Source organism: Coffea eugenioides, chromosome 5 (genome assembly GCF_003713205.1).
Source record: "Coffea eugenioides isolate CCC68of chromosome 5, Ceug_1.0, whole genome shotgun sequence".
In the NCBI taxonomy this organism is placed as follows: Eukaryota; Viridiplantae; Streptophyta; class Magnoliopsida; order Gentianales; family Rubiaceae; genus Coffea; species Coffea eugenioides.
The window spans coordinates 44,488,710-44,509,282 of NC_040039.1; the positions used below are offsets into that span (position 1 = coordinate 44,488,710).

The following is a 20,573-nucleotide window of genomic DNA, read 5'->3' on the forward strand; positions in this document are numbered from 1 at the left end:
CGCCCAAACACACACGTAAACAAACACACACGTAAACAAACACTTGCTCAAGAGAAAAGTGCGCAGGAGGACCAACATGAGAAATGGATCTTTCTCAGTTTAGCAGGGACCAAGTGCTTTGGCTCGCAAGAAAGAACGATTCAAGAGACAACTTGCATCAACTCTCAAGGGAGAAATGGACATAGTTTTCTTTTATTTTGGTCATATGCTCTTGACAGAAACAATTCAAGCCAAAAAAAAAGGGAAGGAAGATTTGCAAAATGTATAGCAAACTACTGAAATTGACTTGATCACTTCACATCATCTCAAAAGAGTTCCCTTTTGCCTCTGCCACCGCAAGTAACTACTCAAACGTTAAATGATTTACCAATTTCTGAAAGTTTCAAGAAGAGTAGGTACCACTCATATGTCACAGTGAAAACCCTGTTGTCTTTCACATAATTTCAGAATGGGTGCTTCGCTCTAAATTGGATCCCAAAACACGTTAAATTTTAAGGCTTACTTCTTCCCTGTGTTCAACTTCATGTCGTGCAGATTTAGCAAGAGATCGTCTGAGCTCAGATAGACCTTGTTGTTAGAATGAGAGAGGATGCTTGCAATTTCTCTTGCTGCTTCAATTCTCCTCAGTGAGATGAAGGCTGGATTGTTTGAGATTGCTTCACCGATCAGCTGAGCACTCTTAGCCTCACCCTGGAAGTCAAAAGAGTGATAATGTTCTTCAGCAACTTTAACAATGGGCATGTATTTTTTTTAACATAAGGCCAATAAATGTGTATGTTGATACTAACATAAGGCCAATGTGTATATTGATACTAAACAATCTCCCCAACACCCACCTCCCAAAAGAGAGAAACAAGAAAAGAAGCCAAAGCACCGCTTACCTGTGCTCTGATAATTGCGCTTCGCTTGTCTTGCTCAGCCTTTTCCACAACAAACTTGGCCCTCTCGGCTTCTTGTGCAGCAACCTGTTTAGCTTCAATTGCAGCTGTGAATTCTTTCCCAAAAGTCAGGCTTGTGATCGACACATCATCCAGAGCAATGTTGAACTGGGCTGCTCTTTCTGTCAAAACTTTCCGTATCTCCCTACTGACAGCCTATGGAATTTACGAAACTAAATTTGAGCTCAAAATTTTAGATGACTCCTAGTCTCCTTGCATGCAAGTGCGGTGGTACCAAAAAATAAATAAATGTTTATCAAATAATACACATTGACATGATAAATCAGTGTACTAAACTAGAGCAAAAACTCAGAAGGAAACATTTGGATCTATAGAAGCTTTAAAGTTGTTCTGTAACTAGCCAGATATCAAATCTGGCAAATGTCAAGCATTTAAACAGATGAGACCCAACTATGTACCTCTCTCTGGGTGATGAGCTGGCTAGCATTGTATTGGGCAACCACAGCTTTCAATGTTTCATGAATTATAGAAGGTAGGACTCTTTCGTTAAAATTCTCACCAAGGGTTCGATAAATAGTAGGCAACTGATCTGGCTCTGGACGAGTGAGCACTCGAAGACCAATCTTCACCTGTACAACAAAATCCAAGATTTTTCAGCAAAACCACAATATGCTCCAACGAAATTCAATAAAGAGCCCGAGAACAGACAGCATAGACTGCAAAAGCTCCAACTTTAGGTGTTAACTGTATGTGAAACTCCCAAAGAATTATTTCAACTGTTTGGTTTTGGCCAATACTGTTCTCAACTGGTTGGACTTGGTTTTCCACGCCAAAAAAAAAAAAAGGCACTGGAAAAAAGTATCCACCAATGCTGACTTAACTCACAACAAACTTAAATTTAGGCAATGAACAAATAAACATAGAAAAGAAACTGAATACAAATCAAAAGTCCTAATACATGATCTGATCCATCCAACAGCATTCAGCTATCCAAAATGATCTCAAATTGCAGCATTTGGCATTGACAAAATCAAGTTCTATGTACTGCAGTTGTATTCAATATAAATGGATCTTCTAATAATACCCAAATCTTTCCAAGAGCTTGAAGGAAAAAACAAGGATCTCTATACTGCCCATTCAAGAGAAAAAGGGATAGAAGCAATAAAGCATCACAGCTTGGTCTCAAAAGCCATGGACAGTTGATCCAAGTATTCACCAAAATGTTACAAGTTATACAATCTGGCAGTTTACAACCACATTATGCTCTTCTTTTGCTTGAGAAACATGCACATACATGTAGTAGGCGAGGACTTACCATTTGCAGGTCACGGCTACCTGATGTACTCTCAACTAAATTAGGTCGTGCACGAACATCATAGATGGTTGGCCTCTCAAACCATGGGATCATCAAATGTGTGCCTTCAGGATAGACCTACACAAAAAGTAAAAAAGCAGCATATCAGCACATATAAACGTGAATTCATACCTAGAAGGTACAGATGAAGCTTGAGACACAAATAAAAAGCTACAATAGACCATTCAAACCACACCAGAAATAGCACAGACATAAAATGGAGCTAAAGAGATCCATTGCTGCACACAATAAATATTATGCTCCCCACTGGTAAATTTAATGCCCTCTTATTGACATAGCATGAGCAGATGTTTAGAGAAGTCAGCATATGCCATAGTGCTATATCATATAACAACAAACCCAAGAGGCTATGTATGTTAGCCTGACACCTACAAAGCGCCCACCATTTTTGTCCTTTAGCACTTCAAATTAGTGATTAGTGCTACAAGGATCGAGAAAACCTACTAAACCATACTCAAAGGCACCAAAGTATCTGCCATTAGATCGCCCAGCTGCCACTCTCAAATCAATTTTCAATCTGTAGAACACAGAACCGGTTGAGGATCTCAGTAGTCAAATTGGGGCAATTTAAAAAAGCTCACCACTGAATCCTTTACACATTTTGAACATACGCTTATCGAAGCAAAGAGCACCCATAATATGAATTTCCCTCAATAACTTAAGCCAATTGCTCCACACCTTTTTATACAATCAACCATCACCGATCCTCTTCTCAGAACAGATGTTTAAATGAACTTATACAGTATCCTAGCATATACACCACATTATTGCTGAAGATTAATAACAGCATTTGGATCACCCAAAAATTCTCGCCTGTTATAACATTAGTAGAAGCTCTGAAGAACAAATTGACAGGCTACAGTACCCAACTTTATGTTTTCATCAACATGGACACGTCCATTTACTGAAACACTTAGTAAGAGAAGAATTTTGTTCTTCATTGTCCGGAACATTCACAGACAAACATGAGCCCAAGTTAGCGTATCACTTCAAGGGTAAAGCAATAAGCTCATAAAGAACCACAACAAGCTTTAACTCCTTTGAATCCCCTGAAACCATAATCCAGATAGGCAGAAATATACAACAGCAAGGTAATCATGAGCATCAGAATTGGCAAGTTTTACAGCCACTCAAGAGAGACTGTAGTCTAAAAACCATTTGATCAAGACACTGATGGCAATACCATACCACATATATTATTCATAAAGGAAATAGTAGCACTACTTATAGCAATACTACACCCATATGTTACAAAGGATATCATAGTCTTCAACTGTGAATTTCACACAAACATGTGGCAAAAAGAAATTCAATGTTCAAGAACAAGTCTAAGATACCCTTCGGCCATGCTTGATTCAGCATAAAAAAGATCACACATTTAAACAATGAGAACTGTCAATGACAATAACATTCTTTTCAGAAATATCTGAAAAGGCTGCTACATGAATGTTGCACAAACATACCAAGTACCTAGCTTTGCAGAGTAATTACCAATAGCTATACCTAGGAATAGAATTCCTTATCATTTTCAGAACAGGATACAAAAGTATGCCATGTGCAATTCTAAACTGCTTCAGTTATATTGCAAATTAATGATACAGCAAACTCATCCTCCTACCATTGTGTAATAAGCAGATAACGCAGCATTGGGGGGAGTGAGGGGTAGGGGAAGGAATTAATGGAGGCACCAAAGAGTCAAATGATTAAGTGGGAGGAGGAGAAAATTTGTACAGTAATAAGGAGGATTATATATTACACTAGATCTATACAACATTTACAAGATAAACCAGACTCCATCCAAATGAGATTGATATGAATAGTGAATAAGTAACTACACAAAATGCACTAAAGCATTGAAATGGAATAAAAAACATCACATCTGCCCAACCTTATCCTTAACACCAACTACACGATTGAAGACGATGGCCCTGTGCCCTCCCTCAACATTGTAGAGGCTGTTAGCAACTCCATACACGCCAAGCCCAGCAACAAGTCCTAACTTAATCAAGGCAGAAGCTGCACCACCACCAGGAACCTTGGGGACCTTCATGTTGTTGAAATTCATCTTTGCAAATTCTGACAACAAGTAATTTAAGAAATCATCAATGATATCCAGACCGAGCAGAACCATGGAAAATGATTATTAAAGCATTACAAATTGATCATTCTCGGATGGATTTCAGCTGTACAAATGACACTAAACTTATCTACTACCATTTTCATGATCAAGAACCGATTCACAACTCATAAAGCAGTATCTTTTTACATCAAATCAGGAAATGACAATTAGCTTACCAGCATCCAATAACAGAGAAGTGGCAATAAACTACATAGAGAAGTAGAGAATCATAAAACCACAGCTCATACAGCCCAAGGGCTGTGACAAGGCGGCCCTAAAACCCAAATCTAATTGACAACAAAGATGAGAAGATTGCATTTTCCTTAAACCATGCTTGCAACTCTTAGTCAGTAAAAGATTAATTAAGCAAGAACACACAGAATAGTTTAATTAACTCCGGCACAAATGTACTATACCAATTTTGTCGACTATGTTTCTCATGTTACAGAATTATTCGAGCACAACCCATGAACAAAAAAATTTATCTAACTCCCAGGAGAACCAGCACCTCTGCTTCAGCATAAAAAGGGGTTCATACAAACTAGGAATTACAATGAGCCTCCAAAAATTCACCAAAAATAACTGTAACAAGATAAAAGAACATGAGCCCACAACTTATGATTTTTTTCTAAAGCAAAATCACAAGAAAATGAGCCCATCTGCAAATACACTATAGCCATTATTCAGTAAAAATCATAAAAATTGACAGGAGAACAGCCTCAAATGACGATAACAGAATGAAAGCATACAGCCCCAGAAAACAACAGAAAAATCAAAACTTTTCACCCTTTTCTCATTTTTGCAAGAACCCCAACATAGAAAATCATTTAAGTCTCCGATAGTTCCTAATAGAAGCAGTATATTATACCCAACAATCGAGGTAAATGTTAGAAACGGGGTAAATAAATGGTGGAATTACCTGCTGGAGACGGTGCAGAAAAGAAGGGTTTTTGGAGAAGACGAAGACTGAGGGAAAAGAAGGAATACTTAATAGAAGAGGGTTTATGGAGAGAACTTGGAGAAGGGTATAGGACTATCCGAGTGAGGGGTTTAGTAGGGATAAATTCACATACCCCCCTGAGGTTTTTAATAATTTCAAAAAATTTCCCTCAAGTTATAAAAATTACATCTACAGCCCCTATTTTCATTGTTTAGGCAACATTCTAGGCCCAAAAGGCTAAAATTTTCTCAATAATCCTCTAATGCCTTGGGTTATAATTCACAACAAAGTTAAAAAGAAAAAATATAGTTCACTGTCTCTATTTCATTTATCCTTATTTGTTATCACCATTGCATATCCCCGTCAACATCCAAATCACCATTAAGTAAATACTTACTTTTGTTCTAATGTTCCTTTTTTATCTTAAAATTTTCTATGCATACAATTGTATCAACTACAAATGCCATATCAGATATTCAAAAGTTTACCTACAATATCAAATTTTGCTTAATACACAACAATATTCTTAAATTTCAATCCATGATTGTCACTTTTCAAATACAAAATAGTTGAAGTCATCACCTACAAAATAGTTTAAGTCAAATACAAAATAGTTCAAATACAATATTCTTAATACCATTGTATCAACTACAAATGCCATATCAGATATTCAAAAGTTTACCTACAATATCAAATTTTGCTTAATACACAACAATATTCTTAAATTTCAATCCATGATTGTCACTTTTCAAATACAAAATAGTTTAAGTCATCACTACTAATATCAACATCCAATATACTCCATCCACACAAAGTTCAAAATCAATCAAATTCTCTCTATAGGAATAACATCATTAATAATTACAAATAAAAAATAAAGGAAAAATGATCGGTTTCATCCTTCACATTTCACAAAAATATTCTTTTCGTCCCTCACTTTTAAAATGAATCAATTTCGTCCTTGACATTTAAAAACTAAAATTATTACATCCCTAAACCCAAATTTCAATCTGAATCAATCCACCAATCAACCTGATTACAAATTTCGGGGGTGTAATTGGTAGATCACTTGGTTAACTCAACTTGATATTCGTGTGAAATTTAATTAACCTAAAAATAAAAAATTATAACATAAAAAAGAAAGATTAATTTTTTCTACATTATCATTGTATACACTGACGGTTTTATGTACCGCCATATCATTTTAATTTAAATTTAAACATCAAATTTTATATGTATGATACACATCTAGATTCGCAAGCAAGCATACTAACGGTGCATGAAAAGATTTACCAAAAAAAAAAAAACTCTACTATTCCAAGATAAAGAATGACCTTTTCTGTTATAATTTTTATTTTTTTGGTTTAATAAATGTCATGTGAATATGATGAAGTTGACCGAATGATCTATCAATTCTATTTTCGAAATTTATTACTAGGTTGTTGGGTGGTTTGATTCAGATTGAAAATTAGGTTCAGGGATGTAATAGCTTTAATTTTTAAATGTTAGGGATAAATTTGCTTCATTTTAAAAGTGAGGGTACGAAAAGAATATTTTTGCGAAATGTGAGGGATGAAACAGGTCATTTTCCCAATAATAAAAACAAAATGCAATTATAAATTTATCAAAAACACTTTTTTTTTCATAAGAACCACAACAGTATAATATTTATTTAGTCCATATTCCACTTCCTATCCTTAATTTTTTTAATTTTTTTTCACTGTCACTGTTTTCACCTCCATCTAATTTGATAATGAAATCATTACTTAACTTATCAATTAACAAATTCAATTTGCTAATGCCTATCAAAAATTGGAAATAAAAATGGACACAAAGAAACTATTTAATAATAATAAAAAGAGAGAATCGGAAATTGACACCAAAATAGGTAAGCACTGGTGGTTGGTATGTATGACGGTTTTGTTAGTGGTAGCAGTACACATTTGATTGATAAGAATAAATAAATGAGTTTGGAACGAAAATAAGCGTGGGAGAAAGAGGATACACAGATAAATAGGAAAAGACTGTAATTTGAATTATTGGTTGACAATAGACGAGAGAGTTTTAATTTTCATAGAGTTTTTCAATGAGTTAACAATTAAAGAAGGACATTGTTGTCTTTTTATCACATCAAGGAAGGTTTTTATAATTATGCAAACCTCAGGAGAGTTGAGCGAAATTGTAAAAAATCTCAAGGGAAGTTTTTGAAATTATCCCGATTTTAGTATGAAGAGTCATCGATTTAGGGTTTTTGGGAGAGTTTTTAGAATTTTAATATTTCTAACCCCTTTCACTTATTTTCTTGGATCAGGCTCCCTTCTTCTTTTTTTTGGGGTAACATTTCGATTAAGTCCAAATAAAAAATTCCAATAAGTTAAAAAAATTTCTAATTTATTTAATGCTTTAATTTTCTATTCCAAAAAAAGTGCTGGATAATATTTTTTCATGTTGGAGATTTTTTATTCTAGACGCCAAATGCATGTGTTGGACACAAACTTTTGTGGGTCCAAAAGTTTTGAAGAGTTAGCCCATGGTTATTTGTGAAGACTGAGCCCAAGATTTTATTTGCTTGATATGTTGAAGCCCTAGTTTTGACTTGTATTGAAAGAATTTTTATTAGGACAATTTGCATTTATTAACTACTCTTATAAAGCTATAATCCATAAGTCAGTCCAAAGTAGCGGTTCCTGCATTATTCAACAGGATTCTTGTTCTCTAGTGATTTTGTAATACTTAAAAAATTTGCTATGAAAAAATTCAGCAATATTTTATATAAAGTATTTTCACGTTTTCGTCAATTTATGAACATAATCCATACGTCTCGACCAAAAAAAAAAAAGAAAAAGACTAGGAATTAATCGAGAGATGTATTAAAACAAATGAAAAGTCAATTATGGTCAAAAGAATACAAAATTATTCTCAAGGGTAAACGGGATTAATTACACGTAGAAATAGAAAACTTGATCCTAAATTCATGCATGGCCAGTTCATATTCATGGTGGTGAAGACTCTTAGAAAGCTATGATCCGGAGGTGAGTCCGGAGTAGTTGATCTTGCTTTGCCTTATTCTGTTGAACGGTAAATGGTCTTCTTGTCTAAGTAGTTATTCAGGTTCTGTGATGATTCTGAAATACTTGAAAAATTTATTATCAGATGATGCTGCAACATCTTCACCCGAATTTTTTTTAATTGAAACTAATTAATTCGGTGAATTTTGGACGAATCAATATTTGCTGCATGTTTTTTTGTAAATATTTGTATTCATAGTTGACAATTTATATATGATCCCACCAATACACCAATTAATATACAACAACATGGCTAGGAAAGCCATAATAACTTGTATGCCTCTACTTAGTCAATATATACACACAAATTATGCATTTTTTTTTATAAGTGGAAGGTCTTGAACGCAGAATCTCCTACTTAATATTCTCAAATTATGTGTTACATTAATTCGCTTATTATATATCCTGAGCTAATTACCCCCACCCTGGCCATTTGCTGCAATAATATCCAAGCATGTAATGTGTTACATTAGTTGTCCCTATAGCTAGTTAGCAGATGGTTAGGAAGGCCTTTCATAAAATTAAGAGGCAGATGTTAGGTGATATATCAAGTGTTGATACATTTAAGTCCAATAATAGCTTTGTTGTGTCTTCTGGTATAATATCATTGGATAAAGTTTCTTTATTGTGCATGTCATAGGAATATTATTAAGAACTTTAATTTGCATGGTGGTCTTAGGTACTTTTCCCCTTTACTCCCATTACCTTAATATAGTGGAGAGAATTGGAAAAAGAAAAAACATTAAATCATGATTGTATTTAAGTGGAGAATGCGTTACATCGGAAATGGGACAAAGAAATTGACAGATGAAGAATGAAAAGAACTCATTGTAGCTATAGCTTTTCCGAAGCTACATTATTTGTTCTTTGAATTATTCGAACGCTTAGGTGGAAGCTTTTATTAGACATGAAAGAGACACTTGAGCTGATGAACATATGAACAAGACGATATTTTCCTGTTTAGTCATCCACTTTCGGCAATGAATTAGACCTCTTTCTTTTCTATTATTTTCTTTACTTTTTATCCTGTTAAAGTTAATTACAAAACGAACAAGGTGATGATTGAGAACTTAAGAGGATATTTGCATTGTCTTTTTTGAAAGAGTTTTTGGTAAAAAAGATAAAAAAGAAAATTATTGTAGTATTTTTTGAGACGTGATGTACGTAACATAAAAATGTAAATGAAAAATGAATTAAGGAAATATTCAAAAAAAAAAAAAACTCAAAAAATTTCCCCCATTAAAAATTCATCTCTTAAAAATGAGGTGTTTTTGATGTTGTAATTAAGATGATGGAAATCCATCATGTCCTCTACTTGCTTGTATAATAGTGGAATTATTGATAGTCTATACTGTAGAGGCATCATTGGAGTCTTTCAATTGCATTCATTTCAAGACTGATCATCATACATAAGATCATGAACAGAAGACTAGTGTATGAATTCAATTTGTGACTTCATTAGTGTGTACCAGCCCCTAGTTCTTGATCTCTAATTTTAGGTCTCAATTACACCACAAAATATGTACAATATAAAAATTAATGTATGTCATTACATGACACATCCATAGTAACATACAAAATTCAAATCGGACAATCTTTGTCACCAACCCTATTCTGGGCTTGTTCTCGGTTGATTGTTTTAACTGATTATAGATTTTGATTTTGTACCATCAGTTTTTTGTGATTCTTCGAATATTTTTGTATTCTGGTTATAGATTTTTTTAATGATAAAAAAGTTGAATTTTATAATCACCTAAAAAATAGCTTTCACTGATTCTGATTATTCTTTATAATCAGTTTCTGTAATCAAATTTTGTAAAGTCTAAAACAGCTGAAAACAAGGCCTCCGTAACTGGTTCTAAAAAATTGTAGTGTGCATGGGTTCTAATTTTTTGTACAGTGCATCGGTCATGATGTTTGAAGTTTAGAAAAAGGCTAAATGAGCACTAGCAAGTTTACAGTAATTCTTACATATTATTACTAATGAAGAAGACTCAAGACAAGAGTGCTCCTAACTCAAGGCTCAAATCTTTACCAGTTGAGCAATAAGACATTGGCCACTAGCAAGATGGCTGATAGGGAATGAATATAATAGCAGAGGATGTATGACACCAGTGGACCAATGCTCAAAATAGAATAAATCAGAAAGCAAGTAGACAGATCAATCAACCACCAGCTCTTGGGCTGGTGGCCACCACCAAGCCCTTAAGGCTTTGGTGGGGAAACCTTGCCTCCCACCAAAAATACCACTCTTGTGGCTCTGCTTCAAATCCAGACGGGTGCGTAGTGCACCCGTCTGATCTGGTGGTGGTTCTGTCCCCATCGGTCTCCATAGGTTCAGTTGAGCCTCCCCGTAGATAGAGTAGGAGTAGGAGTAGAGATGACAATCGAAAAAAAAAAAAAGTAGACAAATCAATCATAAGCATTATAAAACTGAAAATTTTCTAAGTGGTTGAAGCCATGCCTTTTGAAGATAGCCATAGCCCATATGCCATGTTTAAGGCCAGTCTGTCAAAAGTTCTACATTGCATATTCTTTTCTTGATTAAATCCCATGTTCTATCCCCTGATGTCTGAACTAGAGTTGGTAAAGCTGTTGGGTCCAGATCATGTACAGTTTATCGCCAGCCTCAAATTTATACAACTCTGATGTGCAATCATTGACCAGCAGCTTGAGGATAATATGCAGTAGAATTATGGAACATGCGCCCCTTGATGAATATAAATATTAATCCCTGTGGCTGTGGGTTTTGTGTACTGAACATGGGCATTTGCACGTTCGACGTCTGCCAAGGCTTCCAAATGCGCATTTGAGAAGAAAAAAAAAAAATACTACTAGCATCATTCAACAGTTAGATGATCAGAAACTTGTGTTGAAGCATTCTCAAGTTAAATTGTTTGTAACTTTTTATCTGTTATAGCAATACGACTGAAGTGTTTGATGTATCCAACTTCAACGAATGCAGTCACCATCAAAAGTATTATTCAATCAACGATCCATAGTTGTGCTAATTTAGACCTCTTAATAGTGCTCTGGACGTGGTTGTGCGTTGAAATTTGCATGATCACTAGTTGATGGACTATTACAAGTGGTGTTGATCCAATCTTGAGCTGATATTTCTACCATATTATATATTTTTTTTAGATGTCCATTTCTCTCTTTCTAACAAGGATTTGTCTTGATTCAAATCCATAGCCAGCTCATTCCAGCCAAACTTCTACATCTTATCCCATAAAACCCCATCTCCTATCAATCCGTTTCTTGCCCATCACCACAACCACAATGGCTCAAACAGCTCTCTCTCAACTCCTGGCACTCGCTCCATTTCTCTTCCTCCTCCTCCTCCGCATCAATGCTCAATCCTCCACAGCTCCAGCCCCAGCCCCAGAAGGGCCAATCAACACAACCGGCATTCTTGACAAAGCTGGCGGATTCAGCACTTTAATTCGCCTCCTGGATGAGACACAAGGAGGCAATCAAATCGACAACCAACTCAACAATTCCCACGACGGGATGACTCTCTTGGCACCCACAGACAATGCATTCCAAAACCTCCCAGCAGGTGCACTCAACAAGCTTTCAGAGCAACAAAAAGTTCAACTTATTCAGTACCACGTTATACCTAAATACTATACCTTAACGAGTCTTCAGACAGTCAGCAACCCTGTCAGAACCGAAGCTTCCGGCCAAGATGGGGGCGTTTTCGGCCTGAATTTCACCGGCCAAACCAACCAAAACCAAGTCAATGTATCATCTGGGACGGTTAATACTCCAATCTATAATGTTGTGAGGGGAAAATTTCCTTTGGCTATTTATCAATTAGATAAGGTTATGTGGCCAATGGAATTCAATGAATCCAAGGCTTCTGCTCCTGTCTCATCTCCACCAACTTTGAACTCAACCAGGAGTGGTTCTGGTGATGGAAATACTACTGCAGAAACGCCTTCTACTAAAAGTGATGCCAAAAGTACGACTGTTGGCTTGAGTCTGATTTCAGGGCTTTGGTTGCTTTGCATGGGGGTGCTGTTTTGAGGAGGAGAGATACGAAAATATATACTTCTGAGGTCTGATTGGCTACAAGGATTCGTGGTATAAGTTGCTTGAGCTGGGCATTTAGACCTTATATATCTCTGCATATTTTCAATCTGTATTCCATTGTTTCTTTTCTTCGGCAATTACCTCTGTTTTCATTGTTTTGTACATTGTATCTATCTGATTTTGCAAAGATTTTTTTTACTTTATTGGTGTACTTACAATGATCAATATTTGTTTCAGATGCTTGTAATCAATGCAATTCCACAAATTCTTGAAGCAAATTGCGTCGTAGAAATTAGATCCACTTAATCCCAAGATCATACACTACATCTTTAAGTGGCTTTGGAAGTGAGTGCACTAGTTTAGCTTTGACTGAAACACCAATTGTATGCGGATCTCTTATTTTTGTTAGCATATTATGACTCAAAACAAGCTTCGTGAAGCACCGATTTATTCAGGGAAAAAAAAATGGAATGAAGAAGCATCTAAATTTATTTCCACATTAGCTACTAATTTTTGCCATTAAGCTTGACTTTCACCAAGACATTTTCTCTAAATTAACCTTTGTGTCATTAACTTGGTTAATCACCATTATCTAATTTGTCATTGTAGGGGAAGTCTTACTGTAACTGTAGTTTGCTAGAGGCTATGGTGAATGGCTTACTCTTTTTTTTTTTTTTTTTTACAATTAGAAGTGTTTGGATAGCAGATTTCTCCAACATTTTCCAACTCACATTTTCATATTTCCAACCACCTTTTTATCTCACATACGTCACATCACAAAAAATTCTACAATAATTATTCCAAATAACACTCTATCCAAACAATTCAAACCGGAGATTTTGAACACCTTGAAATCCAATTTGTAGTTTTTTTGAAAGGAAATTAACTACATTAATCATAATTTTTTAAACCTTTTAACTTATAAAGATGATGATAAAAGTATAATGTACTCAAGAATAATCTACTAAAATTGGTATGCATTAGCATATGAAAGGATTTTTTTTTTTTTTTTTATAAATATTTTGTGAAAGGATTCGTTTGGAATCTTAATTCATAAAGAGGCATAATTTCAGTTATACACTAGGAAAGTTATTTGCACTTTATATTTGATTTTTTTAAAATAAAGGAGTGGTGGAATTTAGAAAGTATGAGAGGGAAAAGGCGATTAGAACCTAAAATCTCCCATTATTTGCAGTTATTTTTGTTAAAACGTACAACTTTCTTTGCACACTTAAATAAGATATTGTATACAAGTGACTATCCATCCATGCTTGTAGTATATAGTCCAAAATTGTGGCATCTCCACTAATCCACCTTTCCAATGCACCCTTTGCAGAATTATTCCTAATCACACTTCATTCTTTCCTATTTCTTATCTCTCTTGTAATTTTTCTAGAAAAAGTAAATATGAGGCACGTATGAAACTTTTATCTTCTTTTAACTATTTATTTCTTACCAATTTAACCAATTTTTCATTTTACAGATGACAGTTCAGATATTCACTTCTATAAATTTTAGATCAGAAATCTAAACCGTGAAAGAAAATTAGCTTTAATTAGTATAAAAGAAACCTCTATCCTTAATTATATAAAACCTCTAGATGAAATGGACAGATAATAATAGATGGCTCAAATTGCTTAATCTAAAAATTGCTAACTCACTATACTCTTATTAGGTGAAATTTGGACATTATATCACTTTTTTGGGCCAAATACCTCCCAATTTTTGGGACAACATGACACAATTAATACTAGGTTTTGTTAATCATTATGGAATGGAACCTTGCTTAAAAGTGGTTAATTAATTAGATAATCCATTTACGATCAGAACCACTTTTAACTTTAGTTAAATATTAATAATTACTATTTTTCTCAAAACCAGCTGACAATAAAACAGCAACTTACTACACGTTGTCCTAGACCTCTTACGTTACCATTTTTTCTTCTTCATTTTCTCTCCCATTGTATAACTATAACACCTCTGCACCTCCTCCATACACGGTGGCTTTAGGCGGTGGCAACGGCGGAGTTGGTGGATGGCAAGAACCAATAAATATTCCTCTATTAACTTCAATGACATCTATGAGAAAAAAGTAGGCAATAACAGCTCTTCTTCATCATCGTTTCCTTCTCCGTCATCTTCTCTTTCATCGTCAGCCTCATCTTTGACAAGTCCCAATAAAACCATAATCTCAAATTCAAGAATCCATGGCCATATGCTTGTTTTGAGCAAACCCGCTACTCCAAAACCGAAACCCATCGTTGTTCCGCAGAACCCAGCTCCGAAAACTCCAGCTTTGACGAAACCGGATAAAGTTCCAGATCAAACCGGATCTGAACCGGATAACATCTCGCTGCGTCCGCAGGGTCGAACCGGATCCGGTTCACCCGTCACTTTGTCTCCTTTGCCGTCTCCCGGGAAACCCGCTTCTCCTTTGACCGCGCCGTTGTTGAAATCGGACCGGTTTGTGCCGCCACATCTTAGACCGGGTTTTGCGGGCCGGGAGGCGAAGCTACCTGGACCCGAGGCTGTGAAGGGTGGACTAGGCAGTGGAAGAGGAAAAGGGCAGTTTGGAGCTCCGAATCATTACGGTGAGGAAGGGAGACCGAAATCTGGAGGCGGCTATGAGAGGATGAGAAGGATTGGTGCTGAACCTGAGGCAATGAATTTCACGACCCGACCCGGTTCAAGTGGGGCTCGCCCGAGTTCCAGTGGGTGAAGGTATTGTCCAGATCATTTATCACTTTTTTGTTCTTTTTTCTTTTGGGGTGTTTGACAATGGATAAAATGGTTGTTCTTATTTAAATATGTTCCAATGATATGTTAGAGTTTGTTCTTGAATGTGTGAATCATTATATTTATTTATAGCTGCTTTTGTTTATATGTTCGGCCTATGGGTTAGGAAGTTGGTTGTTTAAGGAAGACAATTCTTTAAAATTTATGTGCTTTCTCTTTATGAGCTTTCGCTTGTATTATTTCCTGAATACATGTAAAAGTAAATGGGAAAAAATACGTCCAGTTCTTGGTGTATATGGTGATTTGTTTTCACCTGTTAATGTGGTACTTGTGTATAAATTTCTGATTGGACTTTTCTTGTTTTATAGTGATTGCTACTGAATTAGCCTCTGTCCTCACAATTTGTGAGGAGAGTCAGTCACCAGAAAAACATTTGTGCATTCTTCTTTCCTTCAGAGATATTAGAATCGTCGTTGACATGTTTGTGTTTTTGCGGAGTGGTTGTTTGTAAATATGCAGCGTTTAATTTTCTTATTGGTATATGTGCATGGATTTTTTTTTTTAATGTAAGACTTGCCAAAGAAGCCGTAGCACGTGCACATTTATATTGGTCCAGAGATGGCAGGGTCTAAAAAAATTTGAGTGGTTGAACAATAGCCTTGGGGGAAGATTTTTTGCTTTATGACAAGTGGTGTCCATTATATGGGCAACATATCTTTTGCCGCAAATATGGTTGCGTGTTTCATTAGGGAAGTAGGCGGCATGGTTTCATAACCAGTCTCTTTATATTCATTTGTCTGTCATTTTTAGGTTTCTCTCCAAATTTTGTGTTTAAAGTACAGTTAGACCATGCAAGAAGATTAAGTGTAGTTCAGCTGGGTGAATTTGTTATTGGCTCAAGGGAAAGTAAATTTTTTGGAGATTTGCTTTTGTTTGGTGATGATTGCTTTTGTCGTTATGTGTAGTGTACAATTCAAATCTTGAAAGAGCAACTAACTCGTTTGTAATTTTTTTCCAATTAATTAATCTCATAGTAAACAAGTTATGTGCAATTTTGCATGCTTGAGTTGTCAAGCATTGGTGATCTTTTCTTCTCTATTTTATTCTTTGGCATAAAAGATCTAGAGAAAATTCATGAGGGGAGAAGGGAAGTGAACCGATTAAGATCTTTGTGTGGGTCTTTGTGTCTTTCTCTTGATTCCTTTTAGGGCTTGGCACAAGAAGTCAAGATTTTTTGATGTTGACGTTGCTGTATCAAGTGGATGGTGTTCAATTGCTTCGAATATTTTCTTTTCAAAAAATTATAACTGGAGAATTTAATGGAAGAGTAATTTTCTGATTTAGTTTGACAACAATAATTTCTGCTTAATCGTTGATGTCTTTGATCTGACTCTGCTCAGCATTTTCTTTCGATGTACTTCTGAGGAATCAGATGGGGACCATAATGTGCTTTTCTTTAGCCTAGGTTGGACACTTCTAAGTGATTGGTTTGTGCAGTTAGCATTCACAAAGCTTTGCATAAGGTTGGCATGACTTCTTGAACTGGCAAATGGCATCTGTAAAACTGAACACCAGTTGTAGAATTGAGAGATTTCAAAAATTTCTTGAGACAGTATTGGCTTTTATTCAACATCTCCTTGTGTCTGCACTGGCAACAATTGTTGACATGACTGGTATTCAAGACTATAAATTCTGGAATTTAATACTACTGTTGATTGTAGAAGTCAGAAGTTGAGCCCATAATCGTGAGAGTTTTTCGTTCAAAATAGGGGCGAAGATGCACTTCCTTTCTTGCAATGTGCCAAGTGAACCTTGGTGTTTGTTGTTGAGCATTTTTTGCTCGAGCAGTTAATGGTTCTAGAGGCCCTTCAATCTGCTGGAGAAGTTGCCAGATGAGTAAAGGCAAAGCATGGACATGGTACCAATGGGGCTACAAGGTTTCAATATGGGGAGAACATGAATAGAAAAGCCCTACAGTTATCGAACAAAGTGAGAAACGAGGGTGACTATTTTGTTTGTAGCTTCTCCCAGAGAAAAAAGGTTTTTCAAACTTCTGTACATGCTTGGATGGGCTCTTAGGTTGCCTGTACATACTTGTTTGACCTTTTCCTATACAGGGTTAGTTCTCAACAGCTTATTGTATGAGCCACAAGCAGCTTCTTTTCCAAATTAGTAAAAGCTGATTCTGAAAACAGGCCTTGGCTTATAGCTTCTCAAAACATTTACTCAATTTTTTAAAAATGTGATGGCAAAAACATTTACTCAATGTCATCATCAAATTTCCAAGGTTAAAAGATTCAATTTCAAATAAGCTGCATGTAGCTTATCTACAGCTGTTGAGAACAAGCCCACAGTTTGTTTGAGGGTTGAATGGCATATATTTGATGAAGCATCTGGAAGGATATAATCTCTCTCGCATCAACTGAGCAAAATTATGGTAAGGCCTTTTGTTAAAAAGGGCAGAATCGCAGAATTTGCTATGTTTCTTCCTACTGCCATGCCTGTCGGACAACTAGTGGAGCACTGCTAAAGAAAGATTCCATCGGGGGTTGTATAGAATTACATGGTTGCTGTTGAATGCTTGAATAAAATTTTTCTTCCTCAATACCATTTATATCTAATTGTCTAAGGTATTGTGACATTCTAAAAGCAATCCAAAAAAGTGACTTTCTAAATAAATGTAATATTGGTAAAGGTCAGCCTACAGCTATATTCTCTTTCCCTTAGAAAGTAGAGTATTTTTATAAATTAGTCGGGGTCTCTGATGCTTATGTCAGAGCAGATGGGGAGGATGATATTTTTAGCTCAAGTTATTTACAAGAGATGATAATTTGATTTAATGGTCAAACTAAGATGCAACCTGACTCTTGTGGGTTTACTGCTAGATGATCAACTTGTTGCTGATTCAAGCTAGTGCCACTTCAGGCTCTTGAACTGAACTCCTGTTCTCTCTTCACATAGGCTAAGGTGCATTGTAGAAGGCTAGTTGTATTATGGCTTGCAGTGAGGCGTTTGGCCATAAAATGATTCTTGGTGCAAGGAATGCACCAAGGTTTCGTGAAGACTCACAGAGTTGCCATCTCAACCATTGGAACAGTTTGTGTGTCATATACTCACAAAATTGTTTTTTCTATATAATTGAGATATCATTATCAAAATATATGCTGCCTCAGGACGGTCACTGTTTTTACTGATGAATTTTGTGTCTGGATACGTACTCATTACCCCTATCAACCTTCACAATGGTTGAGGGTTCAATTGTAAGGGCTCTTGATAGCTTTGTTTGATCTACTAATAACTGAAAAGACAGCCACTATTATTGGTTGGTAAAAGCATTGAAAATGAGATGATGATGTGCCTGCACATATTTTCCCATCTATCCCTTTTCCTTTTCATAGCTAAGTGATGGCGTGCATCAAACTATTCTCACTCAAACTTGACTTGTACAGAATTCTGTGAAGCTGAGATCGTCTTTCCTGGGGCAAGGATGAATGAAGTCTTGAGAACTGGGTCTTTGCCAATGGATGATCTTTAAAATTGGATCTCACAGTTGTTTTAGATGCTCAGTGGATGCTTGTGTCATGGATGTTGATTTTGACCAGGTAGCTCCTCTCCGCAATAACACCGGGTGACAGGAAGGTTTCTTGAACTGGTGCCATTTCTTAGAGGCTCAAGGATCAAAGCCTTACTTTCTTACTGTTGACCTTGTTGCATTATTTTCCACTTAAATCAGGAAAGAAAAAAACGAAGATGACAAAGGAATGTAGAATCTGTTTGTATGATTTTCTTCTTTTGTTTACTTTGTGCTCCTCCTGTCTTAGAGGAGCATGTTATGGCGGATTCCTGAATTTCTTCGATTTACTTATCATGGCTGTACTGCTCTGCAGCATCTCACTCTGTTACAATTACAACTCTTTACTTTTTTCTTTTGATATTATCCTTCGTTTTTTTCACTTCTGGGCTCGGGGGATTATCCATGTCATATATTTCTCTTGTGCCACGAGCAGGTTTCTGCAATTTTTTTTCCTCATCTTCTCCTGTTTCCTTCATTCATTTGCTGATACATACATCTGCTTGTGACAATTATATGAGATATGGACGTGGGGGAATATGTGGAGAAACTCCAACATTCCGTTGCCAAAATAGAACTGGCAAAAGTTTTGGTTTGTTGTAGTAGTAGACCAGTAGTTGATTTTAGATTTGGAGATGTTTGTCCCAAAACCAGATGGGAATAGCCGAACAGGACAATATGACAAAAGCATCATCCATCAAGTGAATGGCTTCCCTCTCCATCTACATTACTCGCCTGTCTTCTTTGAAGGAAACCAGAGTCAACTTGCACATCAATACTCGGTGCTTGCATTATCGGAGGTTAGTTGGCTATTGAATCTCAATCCAATTAATTAAGTTTAACTAATACTTAAAAAAGGTAAATTCACAGTTACAGCTGTTTGAATGACAATTTTTTTTCCTTTTACGTCATTGTTTACAAATTTCGGCTGGTTAAACCATTTTTTTAACCAAATTTTTATTGCATTGTTCGGTGCCTTCTGGATCCAATTTAGCTTTGGGACCGGGAGTTAATTGGCCAACCAGCTAGGGAGTTAATAGTTAACACCACCAACTCGAGTTAAAGAGTGTGTAGTTTATTTTCTACTAGTGTTTAAGGCACATTCTCTGTATGCAGGGGCGAAACTAATACCCTATAGTAAGTGAGGTCAAATTTTAGTACGGTAAAACTTATTTTTTTAACAGTACATTATAACTTTACAACGCAAAAAAAAAAAGTAAAAATTACTAACATTCATACAAATTATAGTTGTATCATATGAATACTCATTTTCTGAAAATGTTGCAAAATTTATTCATTATCAATTTGGTTAAATACATTTTTTCAATCTAAGCAACTGAAGCACTTGAATTTTTTCAAAAAAATTTTGCGAATTACTGTCAACTTGATCTTTTTTGGGTTTCTTTTAAGAAATTTTTCTATAGATTATTATAAATAAAAATCATAATAACTTAATTTCATATTATAAATAAAAAAAATTTAGCATCCACTTGAAAAATTCTTGGTTTTGGAAACTTTGAAAAAATTGGTTTGAAGAATTCATTTTTCCACTCCATTCAAGAAAGCTCATCCCTTTTTTTTTTTTTTTTTTGTTGCAAATTTAGGAATAATTTATTCTTGAAATAACTTCCATAAATAACTTAAAATAAATTCAAAATTCGTGATGGTAACAATTATGAATTTTCAATTGTATAGGCTTTGACAATAGCACTATACAATTATGAAAAGTGATTATTATTATAGAATACCATGCAGTGGTGCTCCCAATTTATACATCGTGCTCCCACTTTATGTATTGTACAGATGTATAGATACTAGAAATGACTC

General features: G+C 35.5%; 3 protein-coding genes across 3 annotated transcripts; 2 read left to right on the top strand and 1 right to left on the bottom strand.

Annotated features, from left to right (window-relative positions):
* Positions 1-159: 159 nt before the first annotated feature.
* Positions 160-5,418, bottom strand: LOC113770888 (prohibitin-1, mitochondrial-like). The gene is made up of 6 exons (XM_027315507.1): positions 5,313-5,418; positions 4,163-4,350; positions 2,215-2,331; positions 1,358-1,528; positions 882-1,094; positions 160-690 (listed from the first exon to the last, which is right to left on the bottom strand). Exons 2-6 carry the CDS (start codon positions 4,337-4,339, stop codon positions 499-501), a joined length of 870 nt encoding a protein of 289 aa, XP_027171308.1. The 5' UTR covers positions 4,340-4,350; positions 5,313-5,418; the 3' UTR covers positions 160-498.
* A 6,202-nt stretch (positions 5,419-11,620) lies between these two features.
* On the top strand, positions 11,621-12,664 carry LOC113770502 (fasciclin-like arabinogalactan protein 13). The gene has a single exon (XM_027314973.1). It carries the CDS (start codon positions 11,684-11,686, stop codon positions 12,431-12,433), a length of 750 nt encoding a protein of 249 aa, XP_027170774.1. The 5' UTR covers positions 11,621-11,683; the 3' UTR covers positions 12,434-12,664.
* Positions 12,665-14,342: 1,678 nt separating this feature from the next.
* LOC113770764 (basic salivary proline-rich protein 4) lies at positions 14,343-19,132 on the top strand. Its single transcript, XM_027315341.1, has 2 exons — positions 14,343-15,160; positions 18,625-19,132. Exon 1 carries the CDS (start codon positions 14,475-14,477, stop codon positions 15,156-15,158), a length of 684 nt encoding a protein of 227 aa, XP_027171142.1. The 5' UTR covers positions 14,343-14,474; the 3' UTR covers positions 15,159-15,160; positions 18,625-19,132.
* The last annotated feature ends 1,441 nt before the right edge of the window (positions 19,133-20,573 follow it).